General features: G+C 45.3%; 1 protein-coding gene across 2 annotated transcripts in view; it reads left to right on the forward strand.

Moving 5' to 3' along the window:
- The first annotated feature begins 374 nt into the window (after nucleotides 1-374).
- TESMIN (testis expressed metallothionein like protein) overlaps nucleotides 375-27,727 on the forward strand; it is a 41,919-nt gene continuing 14,566 nt past the window's right edge. The window contains exons 1-6 of one of the 2 annotated variants that reach the window (XM_059722521.1): nucleotides 375-1,445; nucleotides 11,839-11,950; nucleotides 16,059-16,093; nucleotides 18,528-18,686; nucleotides 21,725-21,845; nucleotides 27,590-27,666. In XM_059722521.1, the coding sequence (XP_059578504.1) occupies nucleotides 954-1,445; nucleotides 11,839-11,950; nucleotides 16,059-16,093; nucleotides 18,528-18,686; nucleotides 21,725-21,845; nucleotides 27,590-27,666 (996 nt within the window). In that variant the 5' untranslated portion in view covers nucleotides 375-953. The remainder of the gene's footprint in view (nucleotides 1,446-11,838; nucleotides 11,951-16,058; nucleotides 16,094-18,527; nucleotides 18,687-21,724; nucleotides 21,846-27,589; nucleotides 27,667-27,727) is intronic. The other variant, XM_059722522.1, reaches the window with a different exon arrangement.

Genomic DNA, 27,727 nt, shown 5'->3' on the forward strand with positions numbered 1-27,727 from the left:
CAGCAAGAAGGACGGAGACGACCAGAACAGCCTGGTGTTTCCAGACACTCCTGGGGGAGGAGGAAGAAGGGCCTGAACTCCCTCGGGCAGAGGAAAGAAGTGAGAGCCCACTTCGCCGGGGAGTGAGTGTCCCCAGGAGGCGCGGGGGTAATGCTTTGGGTGTGGTGTGAACGAGCAGCCACCCTCCCAGCACAGCTCCCGCACCCGTGGCTGCTCAGCCACACCCCGCTGCCCGCACCGCGTCCCCGCAGCGCTGAGGGCTAGGGCGGCCCCTACTCCCCTCCCCACTCCGCACGTTAACTGTCTCCCCGCCCCTCCCCCACTTCTGCCCCAGCGCAGGGCGCCGCTGGCGGAAGGGCGGGTCTGAAACCCCGCGCCCTGACTGCTGCTGCGCATGCGCTCGCTCTGGAGGCAGGGCAGGGGGGCGCAGATATGCCGTTACTCCCGAACGTGCCCCGCTGCCTGGCAGCGGTCGCCCCGCAGCCCCACCCCCAGCGCGGAAGGGGGAGGGGTGGCAGGATAGTCCGCTTGGCCCAGCCCTCTCTCAGCCCCGCCCTTGCCCGGTGGTCTCCTCCGTCCTTCTCAACCCAGTCTGGTGTGTAGGGGGTCAGTAATGCTCCCAGCCTAGGGGAGGGGTGTTGGTGCAGGGCCTGGGGAAAGGCGCAGCCATGTGGTGAGGTAGCAGTGGGCTGTGCTGATGCCTTGGGTCTGCTTTGCATAGAGTAGTTGGACCCCAGGGTGATACCCAGTGCCAAATCTGAAATTCCCTCACGGGTTGGCCTCTGGGTTGGTTTGTGGCCCACGGCAAGCACATCAAAGGTGGCACTCGGGTGACTTCGGCAGCTCATCTTGTTTTCTTAATCCAAGTCTCCAAGAAAGCTGATCTAAAACAGGCGGGCATCTCCTGAGAGGTGAAGAGGCCCAACAAGCAAGCCAAGAGGCTGCCGGTGGCCATGGAAAATCAGAGCCTGCTCAGTGGCATCTCCAGTCTAGAAGAGGGAATGGGCATGGAGATGTTTAGTCAGCACGGGCTGTTTGGCTCTGAATGCTTCAATGTAGGAAATGAAGCAGTGAATGCATCTCCCGAAGGTGGGTTTCACTCCCGGCAAGACACTCGCTTATGCACTGTGGCTGTGGAGGAAACTTTGCTGGATCACTTCAAGTATCCTCTCAACGTTGAAAGTCAAAATGCAGTTCTGGAAGTCAAAATGGAGCCTGTCGGTGAGGAGGACTACGATAATGAAACCCTTGGAAAACAGCAGATGCTACAGGAGTTAAATCCTTCTGAAGAAGTCAAACATTTATATCCACCTCATCCGCAGTTGCAACCATACAATGTCCATTTTCTGTCTTCCTTGGCTATGCAACATAAAAATACAAATATCGTGTCGCTGAGTGCCTGCTCTCCAGAAGGAACAATGAATCAAAATATCAGATTGATACCAGTAAGATTGAGCAAAATGGAGATTTTTATTCACCCGTGGGGTTTTTTGTAGATCTAAATAAGTGAGAATAAACACAGTTCCAAGTTGTAAAGGGACCATATGGTGCAATAAAGTTATTACTGCATGAATTCTGTATTAGATATAGTCTAGTATTAATTAGGTACAGCAATGGGTTGTAAATGGTTTAGCATTTGATTTATAGTGCTTTTTTTTTTTCTCCCCCTTTTTGTCCTTGGTAGGTCAGAGCATATACTTGAGAAGATGCCCCAGTAAAGACTTCCTGTTCTATAAATACAGCCCCTTTATATAATAACTATATAAATCATCCTTTTTTTTGTGATTGTTCTGATTCAGGAGTTGGCTTTCAGTAGGTGAACACTTACTGGCATTTTTTAAATTAGATTCATTAGCAGTAAACTGTTGCCCCCTCACCTTCCACCTGTGTTAATTCTTTAAGGGAAAAGCAGCCACCTACATGTGTCTTCTATTCTTTGCGAAGTTTGATCAGCTTTGCCTGTTTTCTATTTTTAATACTACATTTTCTGTGCCAGATCAAGCACTACCTAAAAGCATTAGTTTAGTATAAGAAGTATCTTGGTTTTAGTCTTTTGTCTGAGCCCACCATTGGTTCTTACTATAGATATTTTATATTTAGAATATTTCCAGTATTGCTTGCTTTGTCTGTATGGCTACAGAACAGCACCTGAAAAAATACCAGTGTTATACAAGTGTGCTGTTCTGCTTCTGGCTGCTCCCCTAAGATTTGTTCTAGGGAATCAAGCTAATAAGTAAGTAATGAGATGTAGTGATCAAAAATATCAGCTGCCATATTTTTCTAAGTGTTTCAGTGTATCTGTGGTGCTCTTTCCCTTTTAGCAGGGCATTAGAAGTTGATATGCCTGGATACTAGCTCTGGGGTTTTTAGCACACCAGAAGAGGTTTGTTTTTTACAACTTTATTCAAATTATCTTCAGCTAGTCAAGGTAGCTAAGATTGTGCTTTCATGTAGTTATTTGATCCATGTTAGTTTACACTTTGCTCTTTTACCCCTGCCTCTACAAAATGTTGATTCGCTGCAGCTTCTAATTACTCTGGTGAAGGAAGATTGCTGAGTTTGGGCCACTTAACATTCTTCCCTTCTTGAAAACCTTAATGTTTTTCTGTGCATTAATTAGAACCAATTTGATTATACTTCAGTGGGTGTTTTTAATGTACCTGACCTTAAAAGACTAGTCATTTTTCCATTTAATCCTTTTTGAGGGAACTAAATAGATTGATAAATATTCTTTTCCTAGATTTTATCCTTTTTTCTGTCTGCTTCTGCAATTCAGCAAGCACATGATAGCTCCTACCAACCTGTTCTTCAAGATCTATAATAATTTTTTTCAGGTTAGGTAATATTTAGGATCTTCTGTCTCCCTCCTGCTATTTTTAACATGGCTGTATCTGGCCTAATCTACAGTAGGATCTTGGTGGTTACTCCTTGAACTTCAGTGGGACATTTCAGTGAAAGGGACTTACAGCCTGTACAGAAGGACATAGGAGAGAAAATTCTATCCCAACGCAAAAGACATTTTTTGCAAAACTATGAGCTCTTCCCCAGTACCAGTTCAGTCTAAGGTACTTAAAATGTCATGATAATTACCTTCCCTGTTTTAGGTGACTTTCTGATTTCAGTATATAAATCCAACCAAAACGTCTCTTCCACTTCTGAAAGCTGATTACATATTGTCTCGGCTGGGCTGAGCCAACTCGAGGTGATTCAGAAATTACTCGTTCGTCAGGGCGGGCTGGTGAATGGAGAGGCTGACAAGGCTTAATGGTTGCAAAAAACTTTACTTACGTCGCAGGTGGCTGCGACGGAAACGGTTCGGTCGTCTGGACAACAATGTAAGTTGCTCCAGCTGGCGAGGCCAATGCCAGTAAATCCATCCGTAACTCAAGCTGGCGGGAAAAGGGTACGTCTGGGACTGCGTTCGGCGACGGGAAGAAGGATCGATAGGTGATCAGTCTATCGATCAGCTAGCCGCAAGTCGGATCTCTTTCGAGGCACTTTGCAGCGTGCTCAAAGCTCTTCGACTTGGGCGGAAGTCGTGCTAGTTTTTAAACGGCCAGCAAGCCAATTACCGGCTGCCACGTGTGAATAATTTAGCACTAGCCAATTGCGGGACACGAATTTGCATCCGAATGGCGGGAACTCTTTGCACCGTGCATTTCTGTGCTGCAAAGAGAAAATGCATCCTGCAAAGACAGCTGCAAAGTGGCGGGAACTCTCTCCTGCACGCGGGTTCTCCACGCAGCAAAAACCCTCGCTGTGCAAGAGGCTCCCGTGTCAAGAAAATTCCATAGTGCCGAGGCACCAAACTCACTGGGTTATGACATGCCCCCTTGCCGACGGCACAACTGGAATTTTCGACACATGAGCATATCATACGGCATCTTTGTTAGAGGATTCACTGACTTGGCAAAGCCTTCACAACCAATATATATATAAATACATAAATAACTTTAAACACATAACAACAACGGTTGATCATCGTCTGATTGGAGAACAGCCGCTTCAGTCCGTCTTCTCCTATAACAGACAATGTCAGTAAACACCCAACAAATGAAAACAGTGCCACAACAAGTCCCGAGCAGATGGGTTCTTTGCCGTCTCAGTGCCTCCCACACAACTATCTCTTTCTGGCTTCGAATGGACTGCAGTCTGGTCTCATAATCAGGTAGTTGTGAATCACCGCTTTTGCTGGGGCCAAACCTGTGAAGAAAACAGAATAACAAGACAAAACACAACGAAAAAGAATCATAACTGGCTTCACTGTAAGGATACTGGGTGAACATCGGAACGGCGAGTCATCTAGTTGTGATGAACGATAATAGGAGGAGAATCAGGCTTCTCTTCCAATTGGACAGAATAGGTATTGGGATACTGTCCCGGTCGTTGAACTGTCCCTTTGTGAACTTGTGGATGAGACTGATGAGGGTGAGGTATTGAGATCCATACTAACTCATCAGGTTGGAACTTGGGCTCCCAAGGTGGGGGTTTTTGGACATTAGCTTTGTCCCATAATGGCTTAGCAGTGTTTAGTGAAATAAGGACATCATGATTAAATTTAGTCCAATTTTTAAACTTCCCTCCTCCTCTAAGGCGAAGCTGCTCCTTGTATAGACCTATGTGTCTCTCCACAACGCCGTTGGACTGCGGGTGGTATGGCAGATGAAGATGCCATGCTACATTGTGAAGGCGAGCAAATTTATCCAGAGCATTAGAATTAAATGGAGGTCCTCCATCAGACTGAATTTCATGAGGGGGTTGCCAGGTGGCAAACACAGCAGTCAAGGCAGTAATAACAGCAGTGGCATTGCTTTTTCGTAAGGGAACAACCTGCAACTGTCTGGTCCCCAAATCAACCACAACTAGTCCTTTATTTGGTGGTTTAGACCCTGGGAGGGGTCCCAGTAAATCTACCTGCCAAACTTTTCCTGCCTGAAACTGTGAAGAATCGAAAGCTCCGATCTGATGCTTGGTTTTATGACACTTCTCTTTGGCACATGTCTCACAAGCCTGAGCTACCTTTTCCCAATCCCGCCGAGCTCCATGTGAGGCCGGCTCTGTAATGGTTCGGCACCAACGTTGATGACAAGCCCGTGGTCCCGGGTGACCCCAACCTTCGTGAAGCCACGCGAGAAATGGATTTGCTTCAGGATCAGTGATAGATGTGACAGGCAAAGCTATGTCAGTCCGGAGTGGATCTTCCAAGAGCTTATCAGTTACCTCATGCACTGGATCAGTATCTGGACGATGGGACTTAGTGTGCCTAATCAACAGAAGGCGTACAAATCTAGTTAATGTCCTCCAGATGTCTCGCCAATCATCTAAGTTCTCAGTGGGAAAAGCTATGCCCGTAAGAATTTTATAGATATACTGCGAATCAATTGCGATGATCGGAACTGGGAGTGTATCGTTATGATACATCAAACAATGTTCTAGTACCTTCAGGAATCCTAATAATTCACATTTTTGGGACGAATTATCATCTGGGTCGGCCTGGAATATTTCCTTGTCATGACAAGCTTTACAGTAGTATCCATAGCCTCCTTCATGTCGGGAGGTTCCATCTGAGGCCATCCGCGCTGGGGCTGAAGTTCCATACAACGTAGGAAACTTTTCCTCATCTTCTGGGCTTGGATCAGGTGCTGTGTCCTCCAACCTCCAACAATGCCGATTATAATGGTGGGAAAGTACTAACATATTCCAGGTCTTAGACTCCCCTTGAAAATGTGGGTTGATTCTTCCCGCGTCCAGCAAGGGTAACAATGTGGCACCAGGAGCGCATAACGTCCCATGCCTCCTTGCTAACGGCTCCACCAGTTGTTCAGCTAGGAGAATCTTTCCCATAGCTCCATATCGATGTTGCGCCGCTTGAAGTGTCTTATGGGCCGTGTATACCAACTCATCGCGGGGGTTATGCACGACAGCCCACACGTGGTTGGTGGTGAATCCAAGGGTTATGGTTAGTGACTCACCCAGATCGATGGCATGGAGTTGTGTACCTTTAACCGTGGTTAGCAGGCGAAGCAGATTCTGCTGATCCCCTTCCGTCCAGGGCGTGGACCTTCGGGACTTGTCACGAAACTGTCGCTGTAATTTAGTGAGGAGTGCCAAATCGCCGGGTTCAACATAATGTCGATACCAATTTAAATGACCCAAAAGCTGTTGAAAATGCCTCTTAGTGACAGGGTGGAATGTTTTTAGCGGATCGATGTTAGGACCCTCATGCGAGACTCCGTGGCGGATGGAACCGGTGTATCAAGTGCCAAGGAACGTAATGTCATCTACAGGATGTAGGCTTGACTTTTCCTCGTTGATGGTCCATCCCTCACTTTGAAGGTGAGCAACTAGTTGGTCTACTACACTGGCAACTACAGAGCTATCGCGACCCATGATGGCAATATCATCCACATAACTCCAAATTTTTAATTCTTTTTCTGGGGGAAGAGAGTGCAAGGCTCAAAAATTCTTCAGGGTGTTATTCATGGCACCAGTGGCTAATGATGGAGCGTTGCGATATCCTTGCGGACAAACTGTCCACCTGTACATGATGCCATCAATACACATATTCAGTATTCCTTCCTGGTCAGTTATTGGAATGGAAAAGAACATTTTTCAGATCTAATGTAACTCCGACCCACGGACTTTGCTGGAACTGTGCCATCTCAAACATACACTGTGGCAGAGTAGACAGATTAGGTTGTTGAAGTACCTGACACCTTTTATTGACTTCTCGATAGTCCACGACCAACCGGGCTTCATTAGGCTTCCCAGGTTTCGCAACTCCCCATCCTGATGATAGGTAGGTGCTGGCTGTTACAGTCTTAATACAGCCTTGTCGCTCAAGTCGCTGCAGAAGGTTAGTAAGGGACTGTTTTAGAGAATCCTTAGTTGGGATTGGCCGATATCGCCAGGTGGAAGTGTCACGAAGCGTTGGTCGATGCCAGTCCTGCTCTGGGATAATTACGGGTAATGCCTGTAGCACTTGTTCCTTAAGGTCAAGCGTTTTTATCCCCGGGATTCCTAAAATGTTGATGCCCCCTAGAACAGCCTCTGGGGGATATCGGTGGTCCTGAACCCAAAACTTGACCTTCGTTGTGACAGCGATAGCGTTAAGTCCTTGTACCTTGATCGTCTTGGTGGTCTTTTGATGAGGTATCATTGAGGTAATCACATTGGTCTGAGCTCCAGTTTCGAGAAGGAAGGATACCTGTTGTTTGTCATCCGGATCGGTAGGGTTGTAAACAGTGAGTTCAGCGTATGGTCGAGAATCAGTAGGATCAGGTTTTTGTTGAGGAAGGCCGCCGGCAGAGCCGACGGCCATTACTCGTTTTTTGACGGATCCTCAAAACTAAATCCCACTGCTTCAGCCATACTGGCCTGACCTTTGTCTCCCAAAAGTCTCAATTGAGCCTTTGTTAGTCCGGAGTGAGCGAGAAGAAATCCGAACATAGTTCTTTCCTTCAGAGTTCTTTCCTTTGAGGTCCTTTCTTTTGGGGTCCTTGGAGGTGACCCCCATGGCTCTCGCTGAGGGGTATACCCTTGACACTTAGGCCTCAACGTTGCAGCCAGGTACACTGAAGGTCGATCCCTTGTGTCATTAGAAGCTTCCTCACCTTGCTTCATAAGTGCCTGCAATCGTGGGAGATGGCCTAAAAGATTTCCCACTGGTTGACCTGCCATTGGGTTCAAGAAGAGTCGGAGTGTAACAGCATTCGCTCCTCCGTATACCTCCACGCAGGCATCTATGGCTTCCAAGGGCGTTGGAATTGCCCCGGGGTCCGATAGGTGACGATGAGCCCATCTCTCTTTACTCTGGACTGCTGTTAGTCCCATAGGATTTGTTCTTGGGCTCCATGAGAGATACAACACTCCAACTATAGCCAGGAGAAGTTGTTCTGCAGTAGCCTTCTTCGGGCAACCCTCGTGCCAGGTGTGAAATTTGTGGTTTACCTGTCCTACCACAAGCGCCGGGAGCGGGATGGGCCAGTGGGCACTGTCCGTGACCACATTCAAATCAGTAGCGCGCCCTCCGCTCCACGCTGCTTGTCGTGTCAGGGCACTTGCTTCTTCCTTATCCAGAGTGTCGGATCCAAATTCCACTATCAGTCTTCCTAACCACATGGCCAAGGTTTCTTCCGGCCTTATTTTAGATTCTTTGCAAAGCTCTTGTATCTCTGGTCTGGTGCGTGTGCGAGAGATAACAGTGGTACGCGTGGTACCTTCTTCATCCTCAACATGCTTTGTCACAGCTATCAGGTAAGCTGCGGCAGAGAGAGGGTTAAATTCTGCATCTGGGAGCGTTGAGTATATCCCTCCTCCCATTGCCCCCTCCCCGTTGTAAAGAGGTGTGATTGCAGGGAATGACCTCACCTCAGGAGGTGGAGTCACCAGGGGAATCCCCGCCGGGTCTTCCAAAACTCCACCCCTCCTTTCCAGGTTCCCCGGGTAGCTAGCGCTTCTTTCGGTGCCATCTTCTGCTAACAGCACCACGCGGCCAGCACTGTTAACAAATGCTGCTCCGGAGCCCTTTGCTGTCCGCTCCAGCGACTCTTTACCCGCAGTATGCATCTGAGCCTCCAGATTCGCGTATTCCCTCAGTAGGCCCGTTACTGTACGGAACAGCACGTTTATCATTTTTCCCTTTTTCCATTTAATTAGACCCCACTTCGGCTTGTGACGGCCCTTAGTTTCCAAATCCTCTCGTAGCTGAATGAGGAGCTCGAGGCCCTGCGACTCAGGCACCAAATCTGGACAGTTGAACCAGTCCACGGGGGTGGGTTCCCCCCCCTCCTTTAAGTATCGGGTGCATTGGGCGAACTCCTGAGTGGGGGTCAGCTTTTCTGCCTTCCGCGCTTTCACCCCGGCTAGGGATATTGTTGATGTTTCCTCCGGGGGCCGATAGTAAACCCGGTCGCCCCCCATTATGCATCCGAACTCCCCTAGGGATAGCTTTGTTCTCCATTCTTTCACTATGGCCTCTTCTCTTTTTACGGAGAAGTAACCATCAATACTTCTTTCCTCCCCTTCTACCGCCTGGTGGTAAGCGATATGCGCCCATAGATCGTTAGCGTTCTCTATGTGGTGGTTCCCGGTGCGCCAGGGGCAGCACCCAATTAAGTTCTTCTCCATCACCGTGCCCTTTAATTCCATCCTCGTCGCCATGTCTCAGCCGGGCTGAGCCGACTCAAGGTGATTCAGGAATTACTCGTTCGTCAGGGCGGGCTGGTGAATGGAGAGGCTGACAAGGATTAATGGTTGCAAAAAACTTTACTTACACTGCAGGTGGCTGCGACGGAAACGGTTCGGTCATTTGGACAACAATGTAAGTTGCTCCAGCTGGCGAGTCCAATGCCAGTAAATCCGTCCGTAACTCAAGCTGGCGGGAAAAGGGTACGTCTGGGACTGCGTTCGGCGACGGGAAGAAGGATCGATAGGTGATCAGTCTATCGATCAGCTAGCCGCAAGTCGGATCTCTTTCGAGGCACTCTGCAGCGTGCTCAAAGCTCTTCGACTTGGGCAGAAGTCGTGCTAGTTTTTAAACGGCCAGCAAGCCAATTACCGGCCGCCACGTGTGAATAATTTAGCACTAGCCAATTGTGGGACACGAATTTGCATCCGAATGGCGGGAACTCTTTGTACCGTGCATTTCTGTGCTGCAAAGAGAAAATGCATCCTGCAAAGACAGCTGCAAAGTGGCGGGAACTCTCTCCTGCACGCGGGTTCTCCACGCAGCAAAAACCCTCGCTGTGCAAGAGGCTCCCGTGTCAAGAAAATTCCATAGTGCCGAGGCACCAAACTCACTGGGTTATGACACATATCTGTACTGTGCCTGGGGATATCATCCCCTAATAATCAAGGCCTCAATCCATTGCTCATTAAAGTCATCATAGACTCATAGAAAGTTGAGGGTTGGAAGGGACTTCAGGAGGTCATCTAATCCAACCCCCTGCTCAGAGCAGGACCAACCTCAACTAGATCATCCCAGTCAAAGCTTTGTCTAGCCAGGTTTTGAAAACCTCCAAAGATGGAGATTCTGCCACCTCTCTGGGTAACCTGTTCCAGTGCTTTACTACCCTTCTAGCGAGAAAATTCTTCCTAATATCTAATCTAAACTTCCCTTGCTGAAACTTGAGACAGTTGCTCCTTGTTCTGTCATCCTCCACCACTGAGAACAGTCTAGCTCCATCCTTTTTCAAACCCCTCTTCAGGTAGTTGAAGGCTGCTGCTAAGTCCCCTCTCAGTTGCTTCTTCTCTAGACTAAATAATTCCTGTTTTTCCTCATAAATCATGCCCCAGCCCTCTCACGATTTGTCCACATCCTTTCTGTAGTGGGGGGCACAAAACTGAACACAGTACTTCAGATATGGCCTCACCAGTCATGAATAGAGGGGAATAATCACATCCCTTGACCTACTGTCAACACACCTTCCAATGCAGCCCAGTATGCCATTAGCCTTCTTGGCAACAAGGCACACTGCTGGCTCATATTCAGCATATTGTCCACTGTGACATCCAGGTCCTTTTCTGCGGAGCTGCTGCCCAGCCAGTCAGTCCCCAGCCGGCACAAGTGCGTGGGATTGTTCCGTCCTAAGTGCAGGACTTCACGTTTATCCTTGTTGAACCTCATGAGATTCCTTTTGGCCCAATCCTCCAAGTTGTCAAGTTCACACTGAATCCTAGCCCTACTCTCCAGCGTATCTACTACTCCCCCCCCAGCTTGATGTCATCTGCAGACTTGCTGAGGTTGCACTCTGTGCCATCTTCCAGGTTGTTGATGAAGACATTGAACAAAACTGGCCCTAGCACTCCACTTGATGCCAGCTGCCAACTAGACATGGAGCCATTACTTTCTACCTTCTGATGCTCCAACCACCGTACAGTTCATTCATCCAGGCTAGATAGATCCAGCCCATACTTCCTTAGCTTGCCTGAGAGAATGTTGTGGGAGACCATATCAAAAGCCTTGCTAAAATCAAGGTACACCACATCCACCAGTCTCGCCACATTTACAAAGCCAGTCATCTCATCACAATGTCATAAATTATGTCATAAATTAATATTTTTCTTATAAAAGCCTAAACGAGTCAAGTTACTAAGTTTAAAATATCATGTCTGTTACTAAATAGCTAATGAAATAATTGGGTAAAACACCCACTAATAATTCCCACATGACTAAACAGGATACATCTCCCTTTCCATTATCATTAAGTCTGTATTTATTATGCCTCATTCATTACAATATTTTGGTATGTGTGTAATTTTAACCTTATGAGTAGTTCTACTGAAGTAAGGGAATTGTTCATCTAGTTATACAGCGCTCAAATCCCTTCCTGAACTGGGGCTTGCGTTAGGAAAAGGAAGCTGATTTCAAAGACAGGTTAGGAGAAAATTGTTTAGCATCCAATTTTCTAATCAGACTGTGAAATTCCAAAATAGTTAGGCTATGGTTTTTTTTCAAATTTTTAGTTGTTTGTTTTAAGTTTGCAATTATTATTTTATTTAGTGTAAAATTCATAGATCTCTAGGTGACCAAGAAAATAAAAGTAGTGTGTTCTGCTTTTTTCCCTAAGGTTTTTAGTTTCTACCAGTACTAGATAAACTGAAAGTTTTGTCCAGCTATATCTAGAACATAAAAATACCATATGCCCCCTTCATTTTCAAGATTATTGTTAATCAGTTATTTGGATAGCTGAAACTTAAACTTTGAATTGAATAGAATAGAATTGAATTGAATGATGATTTTTTAAAAATAAAAGATAGCTAATTTTGTAAAAAAACAAACAAAAACATTCCAGAAATGGTAGAAAGAAAGAAATGAAAGATTTTTCTTTTATCTAGATATTCAGACCACTACTACATGCTGGTGAGAATAACTGTATTTGTTACGATCAATTTAAAGAAATGCTCAATAGTTCTGTACAGTCACAAGGCCTGCAAGGTTGTTTAGATGGTAAGTGTTCACAGACATTTACTCTGAATGTAATTTTTCATTCTGATTCCTCCCATCCATTGCTGATGAGATATTTGACTGAATCTATCTATGTGAAGCAGATTCTTTCTGGAAGTGATTTTACATAAGTGTGCCTTACTGCTCTGATTTCTGGTTTATTATTTTTCTCTAACTGAATTTTCTTTAGCAGTCATATAAATGTGATAGCAATGGAGACAGAAGTTTTCTGTTTGTCTGCACAATACTTAGAACAAGAGGTAGCAATGCGAGTTTCTTGAAAGTGTGTGGTGAATATGCTATAGCCTTAATTTAGAAGGAGTTGTTCTAGCAAGAAAGCAATTAGTATCTGGCTTATTTTAGGGCTTAACCTCTGCTGACTTTTCCAGCAGTAGCTATTGCTTGTTATTGGGGTTTTGGAATGTGAACAGTAATAATCATAAGCAACCATTGATCCTCTGGATCATGGTGCATGTGCAAGAGGTTTACAACCAGGACATTAAGACTTTTGATGTGTATGTCTAGGCAAGAGTATGGAGGAGTGGAGGCTGCCCAAAACCTGTCATCCCCCCTTTAGACCACTGAGATAGAGTCTAAAGATCAGACCAAGTCCAGATGTTCAGTACCTCAATGGTTGCAGATTCTGCTGGAGAGCAACAAATAAGATTTGCTGCTGACTGCCTAATGCCTCAGGCTGCTGACAGAAGTGACTGTCAGAAATTGGATCTCTGAAGTAGTCTCCATTCATGCCCTAATAAAGCACTCTGCAGCCATGCTCTTAAAAGTGCCTGGTCATGCCACAATCTGAACCCTCATTACATGAGGGCTGAGATGAAGATGTTCCAAAGCAAAGTACCTTCATTAACTTGTGTCAGATCATGTTGGGAGCAGGGCTGGGATGCTGAAGCCCAGATCCCTTCTCCCCTCTGGAGCTCTCTTCAGAATGGGAGGGAGAGAACGGAGGGGAGGAATTCTGTCTGGGGTTTGCCCAGCCTTTAGTGGAGGGTGGGGTGAGTGAATTGGAGCCTCCCCAAGGTGGGGCAGCTGCAGTCCACCCACCATACCCTCCAGTGAAGGCTGGGCAAACCCCAGACTGAGCTCCCTCTGCTCCCTTCACCCCCTCCCATTCTGAAGACAGCATCAGAGCTGCAAGGAAGAGGGGCGGGGCTAGGGGAGAGTGACTATAGACATGCAGCCACTCCAAACTGGAGCTTGATCCTGCAACCTCCCAGACCCAACAGGGAATGTCTGTTGGGTCCAGAAGATCTCTGTAACTCATGGTACTTCTTGCAAAGAGTTACATGAGTTACAGCAGGGAGCACACATCTGTCAGTGGGGGCATGTTTCTGTCAGGGTGATGCCCCTTAGCCTTTCTCCAGCCAAGGAGTACCCACAAGGGATTAGGGCCTAGGGTTTTGAGGCACCCTATATTCACCTTATTCTGGAGGTTGCAACATAGTGGTATTTTATAGGAACTACTCTGCCACGAGTAGCCCCATCACATTGCAACCAGACCCTCCAGTCCAGAGGTTTCCAACCACTGGACTGTGGCCTGGTACTGTGCCACAAAGGGTTGGCTGCCGGGTCGTGGCACAAGCTTTTGAAATTGGACTGCTGCTCCCTGCCCACCCTCAGCTGTGGGCTCCTGCCTGCCTGCCCTGGCTCAGACCTCAGCTGTCTACCCAGGTGAGTGGCTTCTGTCACCAGCAGTCAAATACAGGGTTAAAGCTGGGCATCAGGGCAGGCCCGGGAAGGAAGCAGCCAGCTCCATGTGCCCCATCCTGCTTCTGCTGCCATGGCCATGCCTGGCAAGGTGCTACCCGTGCAACAGGTACCCTGTGGGGCCTGCGCCAGGCCAAGCAAGACCCTCCTAGCCCCATCCACAGCTGGGAGTCGGGGGATGTGGGCAGGGAAATGCCCAGGGCAGAGGGTGGGTAGGTGGCTCTGCTGCTTGCTCCTAGGGAAAGCAGTGGAGCCCCTTCTTCCCAAGCAGCCCCAGCTGGGTCCTCCCGGGCCACTGCCTGTGCAGTCTCTTCCACTGCAGGGTCCCCTGGTGCCCGCAGCTGCAGTGTCCCAACTCAACTGGAGCTGCGCCTTTACTTGACGGGCAACTCCTCAAAATCCCTCCCCCTCCCCCCCAAGTAACAATTTAATTTAAATATGTAAATTTAATTGGGTATAGAAACAATCTGCCAAAATTATTTGAGTGAGTTTGCCAGTCCACGATGTAAAAAACACTGGGAACCACTTCTCCAGTTGGATGCAGTTTACAGTCATACCCAGGACTATAGTGTGTGAGAACAGGAAAGTAGTACATTGGAAACAATGCCGCAGTGACAAACTCACTTAACCTAATCAACTAAACAGCTATTAAATGGTAATGTTTTTTAGTTGTTACTCACCAGGCCCAGGGCTGGATCATGTGCTAAAAGGTAAAAGGTGTGGCGTACCATCACCAATCCTCTGAAACGTTCTCCAACTGCTCTGATTTCTGGTTCTGTATTATCTTTGTGAGTTTTTGTTTTGCCTTATTATATATGGCAATTAGAAAAGATATATAGGATGTATACATAAAATATATACATACACATGCATTTTTCCATATTATAAAGGAGAATATGTGTGTATGTGTTAAAGAAGATGTACTTTTTTCCTTTATAATGTGGAAAAAATTGTAAGGATTTTTTTTTTTTTTAATTTCTAGTAGGTATCACTTTTTTCTGTCCCCACATATTTCTTTTTTTCTCTGAGTTCATATCCATTAAGGAGCATAAGAGGTTGATACATTATTTGGCAGAAGAATTATACTTGCTTATTAGTTGTCTTGAAACATTAGATGGAGAGGTCAGTTTGAGGATAGTTCTCAGCTCCTTTGAAAAGATACTAATCAGGATCAAGGAGAACATGAGGGGAGATTTTTATGTTCCATAAATCCAGTAATAGCCCATTTGAGAGGGGAAGGATGTGAACAAAAGAGGCCTTCCCTTCTTACAGCCTTGCAAAGGCACCACTTACAGTAGTGCTATGCATAGGGTTCCTTGCTTAATAACCACATTTCCTTGCTTAATAACGATTCCAAAGACAGCAAAGAGGAGGAAAGGATGTGTGGTTGGATACACAGACCTGAGCAGACACAGTGGGAGCATCTACACATGCTATTAATGCACCTGAATAAACACCAGCACAGTTTGTGCCAGAGTTTATTGGTCCCAGGTACAGCATTTACACGTGTGCTCGGACTGCAGCCTCTTGAGCTGGGGCAGCATGGCCCTGCTGGCAGTGGCCTGGGAGGTCAGCCTGCCAAACCACAGCTGCTCCACCCTTGATCAATGTACAGCGGAGGGCCTGGCTGAGGCCCAAGGGTGCTCCCATGCAGGGCTAGGCGGCAGGTAGCCCCCTGCACTGTAGCACCCTCATGCCCCAGCCAGCCACAGTCACTGTCTACACTTGCAATTTGATGCACTAAACTTGGCTGTAGGATAGTACTTGAGTTGGGCAGTACTATCCTATGGTGGAGTTAATTTGTTTACTGTGGCCTAATAGTGCTGCACATATAGATGCTGATGCTGTACTGTGGAGCTAATTAGTCAACTCCACAGTAAAGCACACATGTAGATGTCCCCAGTGAGGATCATACTGCACCTTCCTAAGCTGTGGTGTAATGGATCCAGTCCCCATGCATGTTCTGGAAGGATTTACCTCTTGATGCTCCCTTGTGAGAGTGTGAGATAGTTCGTAAGTTATCATCTGATGGGAATGTAGAATCCTTCCAGTGACAAGCTGCACATTTATCAGCCCCTGCTAACATAATATCACTGAAAATTATATGAATTTTCCTGGTTGGACAGCAGCCTTTAGAAAAGGACCAAGTAGGTTCAGTATTACACTCTCTTCCCCCAACATTCATGAAAGGCGATCTTTTTAAAGACAAATATTCAGCATTTCAGATGAAACTTTCAAAGTTCTTGTATCAGTTTTTGTCAGTGCTCCATATAATACTGTAATAACATTCACATGTTTTTCTTCTAACCAATAATATAAAAGACCCTGTAACTTATAGCATTATTCTTATTCTTTGGTTTAAAATAAAAACCTTTATTTTGTATAACAGAACCTTCCAATGGACCTCAGACCTCAGATGAGTTTGTAAGTATGAACATAGGTTTTTCACTGGTACTTTTCTGGAAGATTTAAAGGGAAAATATTGGAAGTTGAAGATGGGAGATATGTTTGCCATAAAAGGATAATAAAGTTCTTTCAGTTACAATCTTATATACTCCATAGACATAAAAGGCGGGGTGAGGACTTAAAGAGAACATTAAATATAAATTTGGCCTTAAGGTTACGCTCCTAATGGAGCCTTGCTATGGAACCAGAATGCTGATGGGATCTGTCAGATTTCTAAACGTGCTACCAGGAATGGATTGGGGAGGCGGGGGGAATCAGCTTTTAAAAACAGACTTAACTGACATATTAATAAAAAACCAGGTAACAATCTGTCCCTGGTTTGGGATTAACCAGCATTTAAATTATTGCAGACAGAAGCAAGATAAAGAAAAAACACCAGAGTGGCAACAGTTTCTATGGGGTGGAATGGGAACAGGATTAAAGACTTTGTCCTCTTCAAACTCCTTGCTCCTAAAATCTTATTTAGAGGCTCATCCAAAATCCACTGCAGTCTCTGGAAGGGTTCTGGTTGACTTACATGGGCTTTTTTGTCTACCTAAGTAAAAAGGTCTGATTTCAAAAAGTACTAAGCACCTAGCAGCTCTTGAAGGGAATAGGGCTAGTCCTATATATTTATCGTCTTTATTAAAGGAGTTGCTAAGTGCCAAACAAAATAGGTCTTTGTTGGGCTAAGCACTGAGTAGTTAAATGTCCCTTCCCCCAAAAGTTTACAATCTGAATAGACCAAACATATAGGATGGGAAAGGAATATAAAACAAACACATTAAACAATGTAATGATAGGAACTATCATGTTAGTACCATGATTTTGGGGGAGGGAGAGGGTAGATGGGTTTAGTCAATAAGGGAAGGGAAAGGAAAAGAAGGGGTTTAGGAGACAGGGCAAGGAGCAGAAGGTCAGAGGTATAGGCAGAGAAGGAAAGTAGTGGTGGGGCTGTGAGGGACAGGGAGAATTGGAACAGGTAGTCCAGTCAAAACTATCCTTGCTTTGGACATCCGGGGCTCTTGCTTTAGCTGTTGCTTTTCCTGGTTAGCTGGAGTCTGGCTGACTCATCTCAACAGTCTTCCCCCAATGGTATATTGTGTTGAAAGGGAAACCACCACTTCAGTACTAATGCTTACTGGGTTTGTGTGGGAGCCTCCTTCTTAGTGGTTGGTCCCTGGGGGTGATGAATGGAGAAGAGGCCCCAGGTGAGTTTCATTTTGTCCACAGTGCAGCAGCCCCTGTTGTAGCTGCCTCTGTTCATACAGGATACTCTGGCTAACTCTGTCAGTTATCACTATACATTGGTAATCCTTAGATTCATAGATTCATAGATGGTAGGGTCGGAAGGGACCTCAATAGATCATCGAGTCCGACCCCCTGCATAGGCAGGAAAGTGTGCTGGGTTTAGATGACCCCAGCCAGATGCCTATCTAACCTCCTCTTGAAGACGACTGATCTGGGGCCAGTCAGCACAGGAGGCTCCTTATAAGATGCTTAGCCTCTGAGCTGGTATCATGTTACTTCTGAACAGAAGATGAGAGTTAAGGATGGGGGTAAAACTTTAAAAACAGAATCTCCTCCTTGTGGAGTACTTTCTCTTGCAAGCTTAATATTATCATAGGATATTTTAAAGTGTAGTTCCTTACATTTCGAGCCAAAGAAAAAGAAAATCCACACTGGAGAAATTTCTGCTTGTCGTCACCTGAACACTGTAAGGGACAATTTATATAAGGCTTCTCTTGAGTGTTTTAATGTCTGCAACATAAAGTGACAGGATTTATCAGCGTATTCAGTGGATACTGTAGCCCCTTCATAGACTAACCAGACCAATTTGTTATGGTGGATAGTTTTGCTTGTGAGTATAGGTGAGGTAATCCCCTTTGGAAGAAGAATATCACCATGATTGAGTTGCTTAATACTGTGGCAAACATAATCATCTTTGGGAAAGCTGTTTATATTGAAAGGCCTTAGGCCTAAAGTCAGTACTAAGTTCTAACTTAGATTAATCCCTTTGATCCATAGAGATCAAGCTGTATATTTTGTGACTAATATATATGTCTTGTCTAACTTGCTAATGTTGTCTCGCAATATTCCCAAGGCAATGTAGAAATGGGGATGATATTTGGCAACCTGAGAAGGAGGAATGCCTTTAACTTTAATGTTTATCTTTGTGCAGCAACCATTGTTATTCTTCAGAAACATATTCACTTAAAATTAGCTGAAAATCATTCATCCTGAGAAATGAGAGCTAAGCTAGCTATTCTCAAAATTAGTTTTGAATAAATCTTTCCTTTAAAATGCATTATTTTGGCAGCTGTACTTTATCATCTCCTATCCTACTTGCATTGCAATTTAAAGTATTATTTGAAGTATTCCTTTTAAGATTTAAAACTCTTTATTTTTGTAGGCTGAATTAAGAGAGGCAGTAATTAGTATTACGCCAAATAACCAAGAAGAAGTAGCTTTACAGATTTCAGATGCAGGAGAAACCAGCTGCAAGTTACTTGCTTCAGAAAATGTAATGGAGGAACTTGGCTGTTTACAAAGAGAAGATTCCAGCCCAGTGGTAATTATTGCTTGAGACCAACAGCAATAATGTTGAAGGACATGATATTATTTATTTTTACTATAGTTATACTAAGATGTCCCAATCAGAATTCAATAATGCTAGATGCGGTACAGTCAAATAAGGAGAAGTTCACAGTCCCAGCTCTAAAAGCTCACAAGCTAAATTATGTTTAAAGATAGCTATATTTTACTTTTAATTTTTTATCATTTACTAATAATGTTTAATAATGTTAAGTTAGAAACAAATACAAACACTGAAGATACTCTTGCTGTATAGTTAGAGTTGAATGAACCAAAAGAAACAGCAACAATTGCAGTGCCATATTTCCAGCAGAGGGTCAAATCCTAAATCCAGTATGCTACATAAGTAACTGGAATGCATCCTATTTTCACAGTGGGAGAGTCTAGAAACTTAGGATGAATCTGATATCTTTTATTAGACTAACTTAAATAGTTGGGAAAAAAATGTTAGCAAGCTTTTGGATTTACAAATCCATCATCAGGCTGAGGAAGTCTCTGCAGTTGGTGTGTGGTCTTCCAGGATGGAATGAATAGTAAAGAAGCCAGAGGCTGGGCTAGTATGCATGAAAGACAGGCAGTCAGTGAAGATGTAGATTGAGGAGTCAATGGGTGAGAGACAGGTTGGGGGGGGGGGGGAATGAAGGTAGCAGTTAAATAGTGGCGAGGTACCTGGGGAGTCAGATGTCAGGCAGGTTATAGTGTGTCATAAATCCAATGTCTATATTTAGTCCATGATATTTTGTATCCAGGAGGTTGATGAAGTGGAGTTCATAGGCTCGTCTCTGAGAAGTGTTTTGTAAGGTTCCTTTGAGGATTAGAACGGAGGATTGGAGAGAAAGTGGTTTTCTTGTGCGAAATGTGCCCCCACAGGTAGTTGGGTATTCTTGTCTTTGATAGATTTCCGGTGTGCATTCATTCTGGTGCGCACTTGTTGTTTGGTCTCTCCTACGTATTTTCCATCAAGGCATTTGGTGTATTGGATTACATATACAGCAAAAGCTGCGTTAACTGGCACTTTATTAGCCGGAAAACTCTATTAACCAGCATCCGAGGGATGCAGCAAATGCGAAACTGGAAGTACCACTCCTGGGGGACTTCCCATTTTGCTGCTGTGAGCCGAGTTTTTCTTTGCCGCTTCTTCAGCCCACAGCCCAGGGTAAAGCAGCCTGCGCGGGGCAAAGCAGCCTGCGTGGGGGCCCCCTCCCTGTCCCTCAGCACACTGATGCTGGGGAGTGCACCAGAGGGTGCACATTTGATTAACCGGCATCCCCCATTCCCAGGGGGTGCCAGAAAACATCTTTTACTGTATTACATTTCTGGAGGTGCAACTGTGAGATGCAGGGATGCTGATGGCTCTGTTGCAGGATGTAGTAATTGTGGGGGTGGTGGAGATGTGTTGGTAGGTTTTGCATTTCTTGTCATGCCATGGTCTGGATCCATTCGGTATGTTCTGGGCCTGAGGAAGTTTGTTTTTGGTGATGAGGTTAGCAAGGTTCAGTGCTTGTTTGAAGGCTAGGATGGGTGGTTCTGGGAAGATCTCTTTAAGAGTAGGGTCTCTTTCTAGTATGGGTTGCAATTATTTGAGGCTTTTCCATATGGGTTCGAGGGAGGGATGATATGTCATAAGCAGCGGTGTGCAATTTGGGGGGGGGGGGTGTTCTTCTGTACTGAAGCAATTCTTCATGTGGTATCTGGGTGGCTCTTTCAAACATGCAATCTATCTCTCTGGAGGAGTGTCCTTGTTGGGTGAAAGCCTTTTAAAGATTGGTGAGGTGGCAATCCTGAGTGTTCTCCTCAGTGTAAATTTGGTGGTATCTGAGGGCTTGGCTGTATATCACAGCTTTCTTGGTGTGTTTAGGGTGATTGCTGGTTCTGTGCAGATATGTATGTTGGTCTGTGGGTTTCTTGTATATTGTAGTCTGTATCTTACCATTCTGGATACTGATCATCATGTCTGAAAAGGAGATGTTGGTGCTGGAGTATTCAAGAGACAGTTGGATGGAGGGCTGATTATTGTTGAATTTCTGATGGAACTCAATCAGAGATTGCAGGTTTTCCGTCCAAATGATGAAGATGTCATTGATATATCTTAAGTATAGCAAGGATTTGATGGTGCAGTCCTTGAGGAATTCTTCTTCCAGGTGGCTCATAAAAAGTTTGGCATACTGTGAGGCCATTTGGTCTAATAAAAGATATCAGATTCACTCAAAGAACCTTGTCTGCCTATGTCCTTAGACTAACATGGCTACAACCTACACCCCTAGAAACTTAGGAATACTTTCTACATGTGAAGAGGAGCAACAGCATAGCTGCTCAATAACTGTTTTTAAAAATAAACTGAAAATGAGGAAAGTAAAGCAAACAGTCTAATATGTAATAATCCAGGTATCTTTGAGAAATTAGGCATTCTGTGATCAGGCAGGTTTTATAAGATGGAATGTTACTCATTTGGAAACCTTTATATCTGGACGCTTAGAAATACTGTCTCTTAAAGCAGTGGTGCTCAACCTTTTTGGATGGTGGGCCAAATAGGCTAGTAGTTCCAATCTGGCCCCTGGGGCCCCATCCAGCTCTGCAGAGGGCACAGGGAACAGCCTGGCCCTGATCCAGCTGTACAGTAGAAGGGGTCTTAGTCTGGCCCCAACCTGGCCCCACAGTGCAGGGAGAGGGTATGATCTGGCTTCTATCTAGCCCTGCAGGGGGAAGAGGGCATGGCCCAGCCTTACAGAGAAAAGGGGGTGTGGCCTGGCTCTAACCCAGTCATACAGGGGGAACGGGGCATTGCCCAGCTCCATTCTGGCCTTGTGGATCCATCCCCAGTGCGGAGCTTGGGAATTTGGCAGCAGGGAAGGGTGGCAGTATTAAGTGCCACAGCTCCCCTACCACCAACCTTCCTGACCTGTGACGAGCCCCATGGGCTGGATACCATGATTCAACAGCTGCATTTGGCTTGCCAACCAGATGTTGAGCACCCTTACCTTTAGAGGAAAGTTAATCAATAGTTATATATTTCAGGTGATCTGCCAAGTGAAAGGAAGTACTCAGATACTTTGTATAAACAGTTCTGGCACAAGGGACCTAAAAACAGTTCATCTGGCTCCCCACTATCAAGACCAACATAATTATCTTCAGTCAGGTACAAAGAAAATTAAATTTATCTCTGACACGTCAGATATTGTATCACAATTAGTGTGCATTTACATAAGTTTGTGTTTCTCAGCAATAGTGCTGAGATGAGCCAAAACTAATGTAGCTACCAACAATTATACTTTTTTACTAGGGGTATATATCAGTTGGCAATTGGATCGGCACCTATAAAAGGAAAAATGACATTATCAGCCATGTGCCAGGAGCACCCTGGCAAGCATAGTCCAGTCCCTGCACTCCACCACTGTTAACAAATAAAAACCTAGGATTCCGGACTAGCCCAGGGATTGACATGACACCTCATTTGATGAGTGACAGAAAGGTTTTATTTACTACAAGCATTTAAAATCAAGTCAAGTGAGCCCAAACCAAATCAAAGCCCAGTAATTAGCTATACGGTGATGATTTCTCACCAAACAGGTGACGAAGAGGCGGTCTGTTTCTCTTCAACTTCTTGAGTAAGTCGGGTGCATCAGGAACTGGTGTCAGAGAGATTTCTCACTCTTGAAGCGCGGATTGTTTGCTGTTTTACTGCCTTTTTATACCCTTAATTTAGCATCTTCATAGCATTCTTTTAGTTGTGTAAATCAAGAGACAGTTCCAAGTAGTAGTTGACAGGAAAAACCTGCTCATTACTGGTTATCAGAAATTTCTAATTTGAATGAGTTACCTTCTTCAGTAACAAGAGGTTATCCAGTTTGGAACATATCAAGAAACTGATTAACAGCCAGGAAAAACATACTAAGTCAGGAGGAGACATCTATTACATATGGAGAATGTCTCTTCCTGCACATAAACATGAGTTAGTCGCAAAAGAACTATTTACCATACTAATTAATCAAGGATAGACGTTTCATACGGTTACACACCAGACAACTAACAGTCTGCCTGAAATCATCCTGAATATAGGAAGACAAGCTGGAAGAGATACTTCATTATTCCTTCTCAGATGGCCTAGCCATGAACTTGCATCCACTTGCAATATGCAGTTAGCATTATTATTCTGTATTTTACCTTTTGTAAGTAGCCCCAAGCTTAGCATGAGTTTCAGAGTCATCACCACTGGCCCAAGCCCACAGCAGGCTACAGGTCCCATAGAGCAGTAGGATTGAGAGGGGATGCTGGGGAATGGTCACAGGGCACTGCACTCAGCAACAAAGGGACCATTACTGGTTCCTACTGCTGCTGCCATGGCGACACTGAGCCCACAGCAGGGACCTGAGCACTAGGGCTGCCACGGAGACATTAGGCTGTGCATGGGTGAGGTAAGGCGCCACGTAAGAGACAGTCTTCTCTGCCAGGCACTAGGTGCCTTTGCAAAAGTGGCTTCTCCCTGGTGGCTGCAGGAGCTCAGCTGTGTGGGGCCTGCCAGCACTGAGGCAGTGGCGTGCTCTGGGCATCCAAATGCTCCTGTCACCACTGTCCTCACAAGGGTCTGCCCCACCTGCCCAGGGATGTCAGGGAGCAGAGCTGCAGGTAGGGACTGTTGGCTAGGAGGTGACATGTGAGAATAAGGTGGTCACTGCCTTCCTCATCAAGGGCCAGAGCAGGCAGGAGGCATGTGCATGTGTAAATGCAAAACAAACAAAAAAGGTTTATTTATATCAGTAGTTTAAAATGCTTGCATTATTACTAAATGTCAGTTATTGGATCAGCATTGGCCAATATGGTTGGTTAATCATCGGCAATCAGTATCAGCCAAGAAAATCTCAGGCACTTGTATTTTGTATTATTTTATTGTGCCAACAGAAGTGGTAAATGGTTTATTAAACACCAAAGAAGAGTACAATAAATGTGTTGAATTAAGTGAATGCTTTATAGCCTTTTAATATGCTGACTTCTTTCCATAAGAAACAGGGTTGCTCTTAGCCAGTGATTCTCGACCAGGCTGCTGAGGCACCCTGGGATGCCATGGGATTCTATACAATGTCAGCCGTGCTAGGTATGCAAATATAACTCACAAGATATCCCCAAATGGGCGTGTCCCGATGAGCACACATATGCAGTTTATGGAGCCTCAATGCAGTTTGAGACGCTGCAAAGCACACATGGCGCATGTGTTCCCATTCACCATGCTGCTAATTTGTAGCACAGTGCAGGTTTTTGACACCAGGAGATACTGGTGTAAAAAAAATCCCAATGCTGAAAAAAGTGGTGTGGTGCATGTGGCAGCAGCGTGCACTGCCAGAAAGGGAGCCTGGATAGCCAGAGCAATGTTCTGGCTGCTGCCCAGGCTCCGAGCAGCCAGCTCAGCACCAGTGCTGCCCCGGGAGGCCCCTAAGACCATAGGTAAGGCTGCTGGGGCTAGTACAAGTGCTGTCCATAGGCAGAGGGAGAAAAAAATACTTGGGGGGTTTAGCCCCCCCCAAATGGGGGGCAGGTTGGAGCCAGGAGCAGGTTGTCCAGGGGGTGCCCAGCGCAGGGAGTGGGTGGTAGCTCCCACTGCTGTACACACCCTGGGAGGCATGGGGGGCATGTGCCCCCGGATCTGTGCAGCCCCCCGGATGAGCTGCATCCTGCCCCACCCTGCCCTGCCCTGGCTGGGCAGCGCTAACACCAGTCCCACTCCCACTCCCTCCTCACCCCTGCTGCAGCCACCAGAAGCCCACGGCCAGGCTGCCTTGTGGCCGTACTGTTGCCCTGCATTTGTGGGAGCTAAGCCCCGTTAGCCTCCCTCTTCCGCTGCCTATGGTGCTGGCCCTAGTCTCCCCTACTCCACCTGGGTCACTTTGCCATGCACTAGAGTGCATGTGCAGGGTATGCCCAGAGACAAATAGCAGTGGTACAGATATGTGCCGCTGCTATTTGTCCCACACGAAAAGCATAACCTTGTATGTGCCCATTTGTCTGTACGTGCCCAATGATTTCAAATAAAAATCCACAGTGTTAAAAAAATTGACCTGTTGTAGTCTGAGTTCTTTGCAACACAATTATTTTTGCATACTCCAAAAAAATGAGGGAAAGTGAAGAGCTGGCATTTTCTGAGGAGTACTTTCAGTCAAACGAGGGGTGTCTTATGCTTGAAACCTTAAGAAACACTGCTCTAAGTTGTACATACCCTACATCCATTTGCATTTACCCTAGCTCACCACTAAATGTCACTCTTTCTTCAAAAATCAAAAGCAGCTGGAAAAGCAGATTGTAGTTTAGCTCCAGGGTTCCAAAACTCTGGAATCTCTATCAGTGGCGTTAAATGAGCTTGATGTTGCATTACTTTGCTGCACAGCAATTTTCTTGAGGAAAATGGTATCCAAGCCAATAAACTTTGAGAGCCACTGGCTTAGGTATTAAAGTTTTCCATGGTAAGGTACATGTTCATATATAGCAGCAATGCACTATAAACGTGTAGTTTAATTGTAACATTTAAGTATTTCTTTCTTCCAGTAGCACAGCTTTCTAAGTTTCTTTCCATTAAAATTACCACATATTAAAAATCCACTTTTGACTGCCTTCACAATGTCTGCAAAGAAGAATATGTTGGTGTGGGAGTGTTTCCAGAGCTGCTGCCTATTTTTAGCTCCCATTTGGCCAGATCATGTTTAGTTTTGCTTCTTTTCATAGCTTGCAACAGTGGGTAACAGCAGGGCCCAGATCCAAAAAACCCCAAAATTAAATCCAGAAAAGTCCCTTGTGGTAAGCCGCGAAAGTTGCCAAGGGCTTTCGTTTGAGCTTCCATCCAATGTTCAGCATCTTAAAGAATTTAGCAAATTAATTTGATGTGGCAAGATTCATCTTGTCAATTCCATAGAGCCTGTTTTATTTTTCATACTGTCTAATATGAATTTAATATAATAGTTTTACTCCTGCACTCAACGTAAAGCCTGTGGTTAAGTGCATTGTTGGATTGGGAGCTATGTAGAGAAACTCACTCTATGTCTTTAATTTCCTCCATGCTTTCCTTGTTTTTTCCTAGGCTAATTGTTTTCTAAAATGAGTTGGATATATTTTACCTAATAAATTCTCTGCTTATGTAGGAACCTAAGGCACTGGTGATGCCATTGTTCTCTCCTGCTCTCTTTCTGTGGCACATTATAGTTTGTGACCTCATTAGTTTTGTGTACTAAAGATCCTAGTTTGTTAGTGAGGGCACTGACAGATGTGCAACTCCCTGATATAACTCACAGTGCTTCACAGAATGTTCCATGAGTTACACTGACTCTCCCAACCCAACAGACATTCGCTGTTGCGTCAGGAGGGTAGAGGATCAAGCTCCACATTGGAGCCAATCCAGCCCAAGAGATATGTATATGCAGTTTCTCTCCCCTAGCCCTGCAGCCTCCCCTGCATCTCAGCTCTGGTGCTGCCTGCACAATGTGTTTGGGGGGCGGGGAGAAAGGAGCTTGGGCTGAGGCTTGCCCAGGCTGTGCTGGAGTTGGGGTGGGTGGATTGTAGCCCCCCTGATGTGGGGGAGGCTCTACTCCACCCCCACCCCCCAGCATAGGCTGGGCAAACCCCAGCCCCATCTCTCTCCCCTCCCTTCTCCCCACTCTGATCATGCAGGCAGCACCAGGAGCAGGGATGGCCTGTATCTATTCAGCTGCCCAAGCAGGTGGAAGTTAATGAAGGCGCTCTACTTTGGAGCACCTTCATCTGAACCCTCATATAATGAGGGTTAATTTGTTGCAGTTGGGGACTTTAAAAGTGCTCTGCAGCTGTTCACTTCTGTCAGGGCATGGCTGTAGAACACTTTCAAGGGGCTGATCATGTGACAAATATAACTTCTGTCTGCACCTTCAGTGTTAGAGGAAGCTTTATGGCTTGTGGTATGTGGGAGGGGCTGAAGCACATGTCCTACTGCACATTTCTGTATTTAATGTCTGTTTTGTGATTGTCTGTGATTGCAGACGCTGTACTCAATTACCCTTGCCAGTCCAATATTCTTATGTTTCTTCTTTGATTCTAGGTGGTCTCTCCTGACTTTGAAAAGTTATGAAATAAGAACTCGAAGTAAATGCAATTAAGATTTTTCTCAGTTAAATTATTTATAAAGCAATATTACTGCTTTAAATTTGCATTTTGATATATTTAGTGTTAAAGAAAAAATACTTCTTTACTCAAATTATTTGTTGACAAATTACTGATGGCTTTTCATGGCTATGTGTAGTTGTTTAGCAATTCCAAAATGTACTCTTTTGCTAATATTTAAAGAAGAGTGCTGGGGAGAGTTCACAGATTTTCATTCGCTATATTTCATGTGTGGGAAGCATAAATTTGTTTTCCAAGCTGATCTAGAACAAAGAGATGGAAATGAAATATAAAAACACTCAGGAAAGGTGTACTTATTAAATAAAAGAGGGTCTTAAAGATGTTAAACAACCCACCTGTTTTCACAGAGTTAGGCCCACTTCCTAAAACAGGGGTGACCAAGATACAGCCCACGACCCAAATCTAGCGGGAGAACTGTGTCATACAGCCTCTGCGGGTCTGGAAATTTGGTGGCAGGGATGAGCAGCAGCAGTGCTAATTGTCATGGCTTCAGGAGCTATGGCAATTAATGATGCCCTAGTTCCCCCACTGCCAAATTTCCAGATCTTTGGGAAGTCTTGTGGGCTCAACTGGGCCATCAGACTGGCCCTGTATGCCAGATCAGGTCTGTGGGCCAGCTGCATAACACTCATCTGGTTCTCAGGGACAAGTGACTTGGGTATCACTGTCTTACAATATTTACATAGGTGTCTAACTTGCCTCCTTGTAAGCAATCCTTTTAACTTAAAATGAACATATTCCTTACAGATACAAGTAACCCTATGATGACTCTACTGGGACAGTTTTTGTCAGTTCCAGGCAAACTGGATCTCAGTGAACAACAGGTAAAAGAACGTCCTGTAAAGAGCCTATTAATCAGGACCTGGTGTGCACATGTTACTTCAG

The sequence above is a fragment of the Alligator mississippiensis genome, chromosome 2 (genome assembly GCF_030867095.1).
Source record: "Alligator mississippiensis isolate rAllMis1 chromosome 2, rAllMis1, whole genome shotgun sequence".
Lineage (NCBI taxonomy): Eukaryota > Metazoa > Chordata > Crocodylia > Alligatoridae > Alligator > Alligator mississippiensis.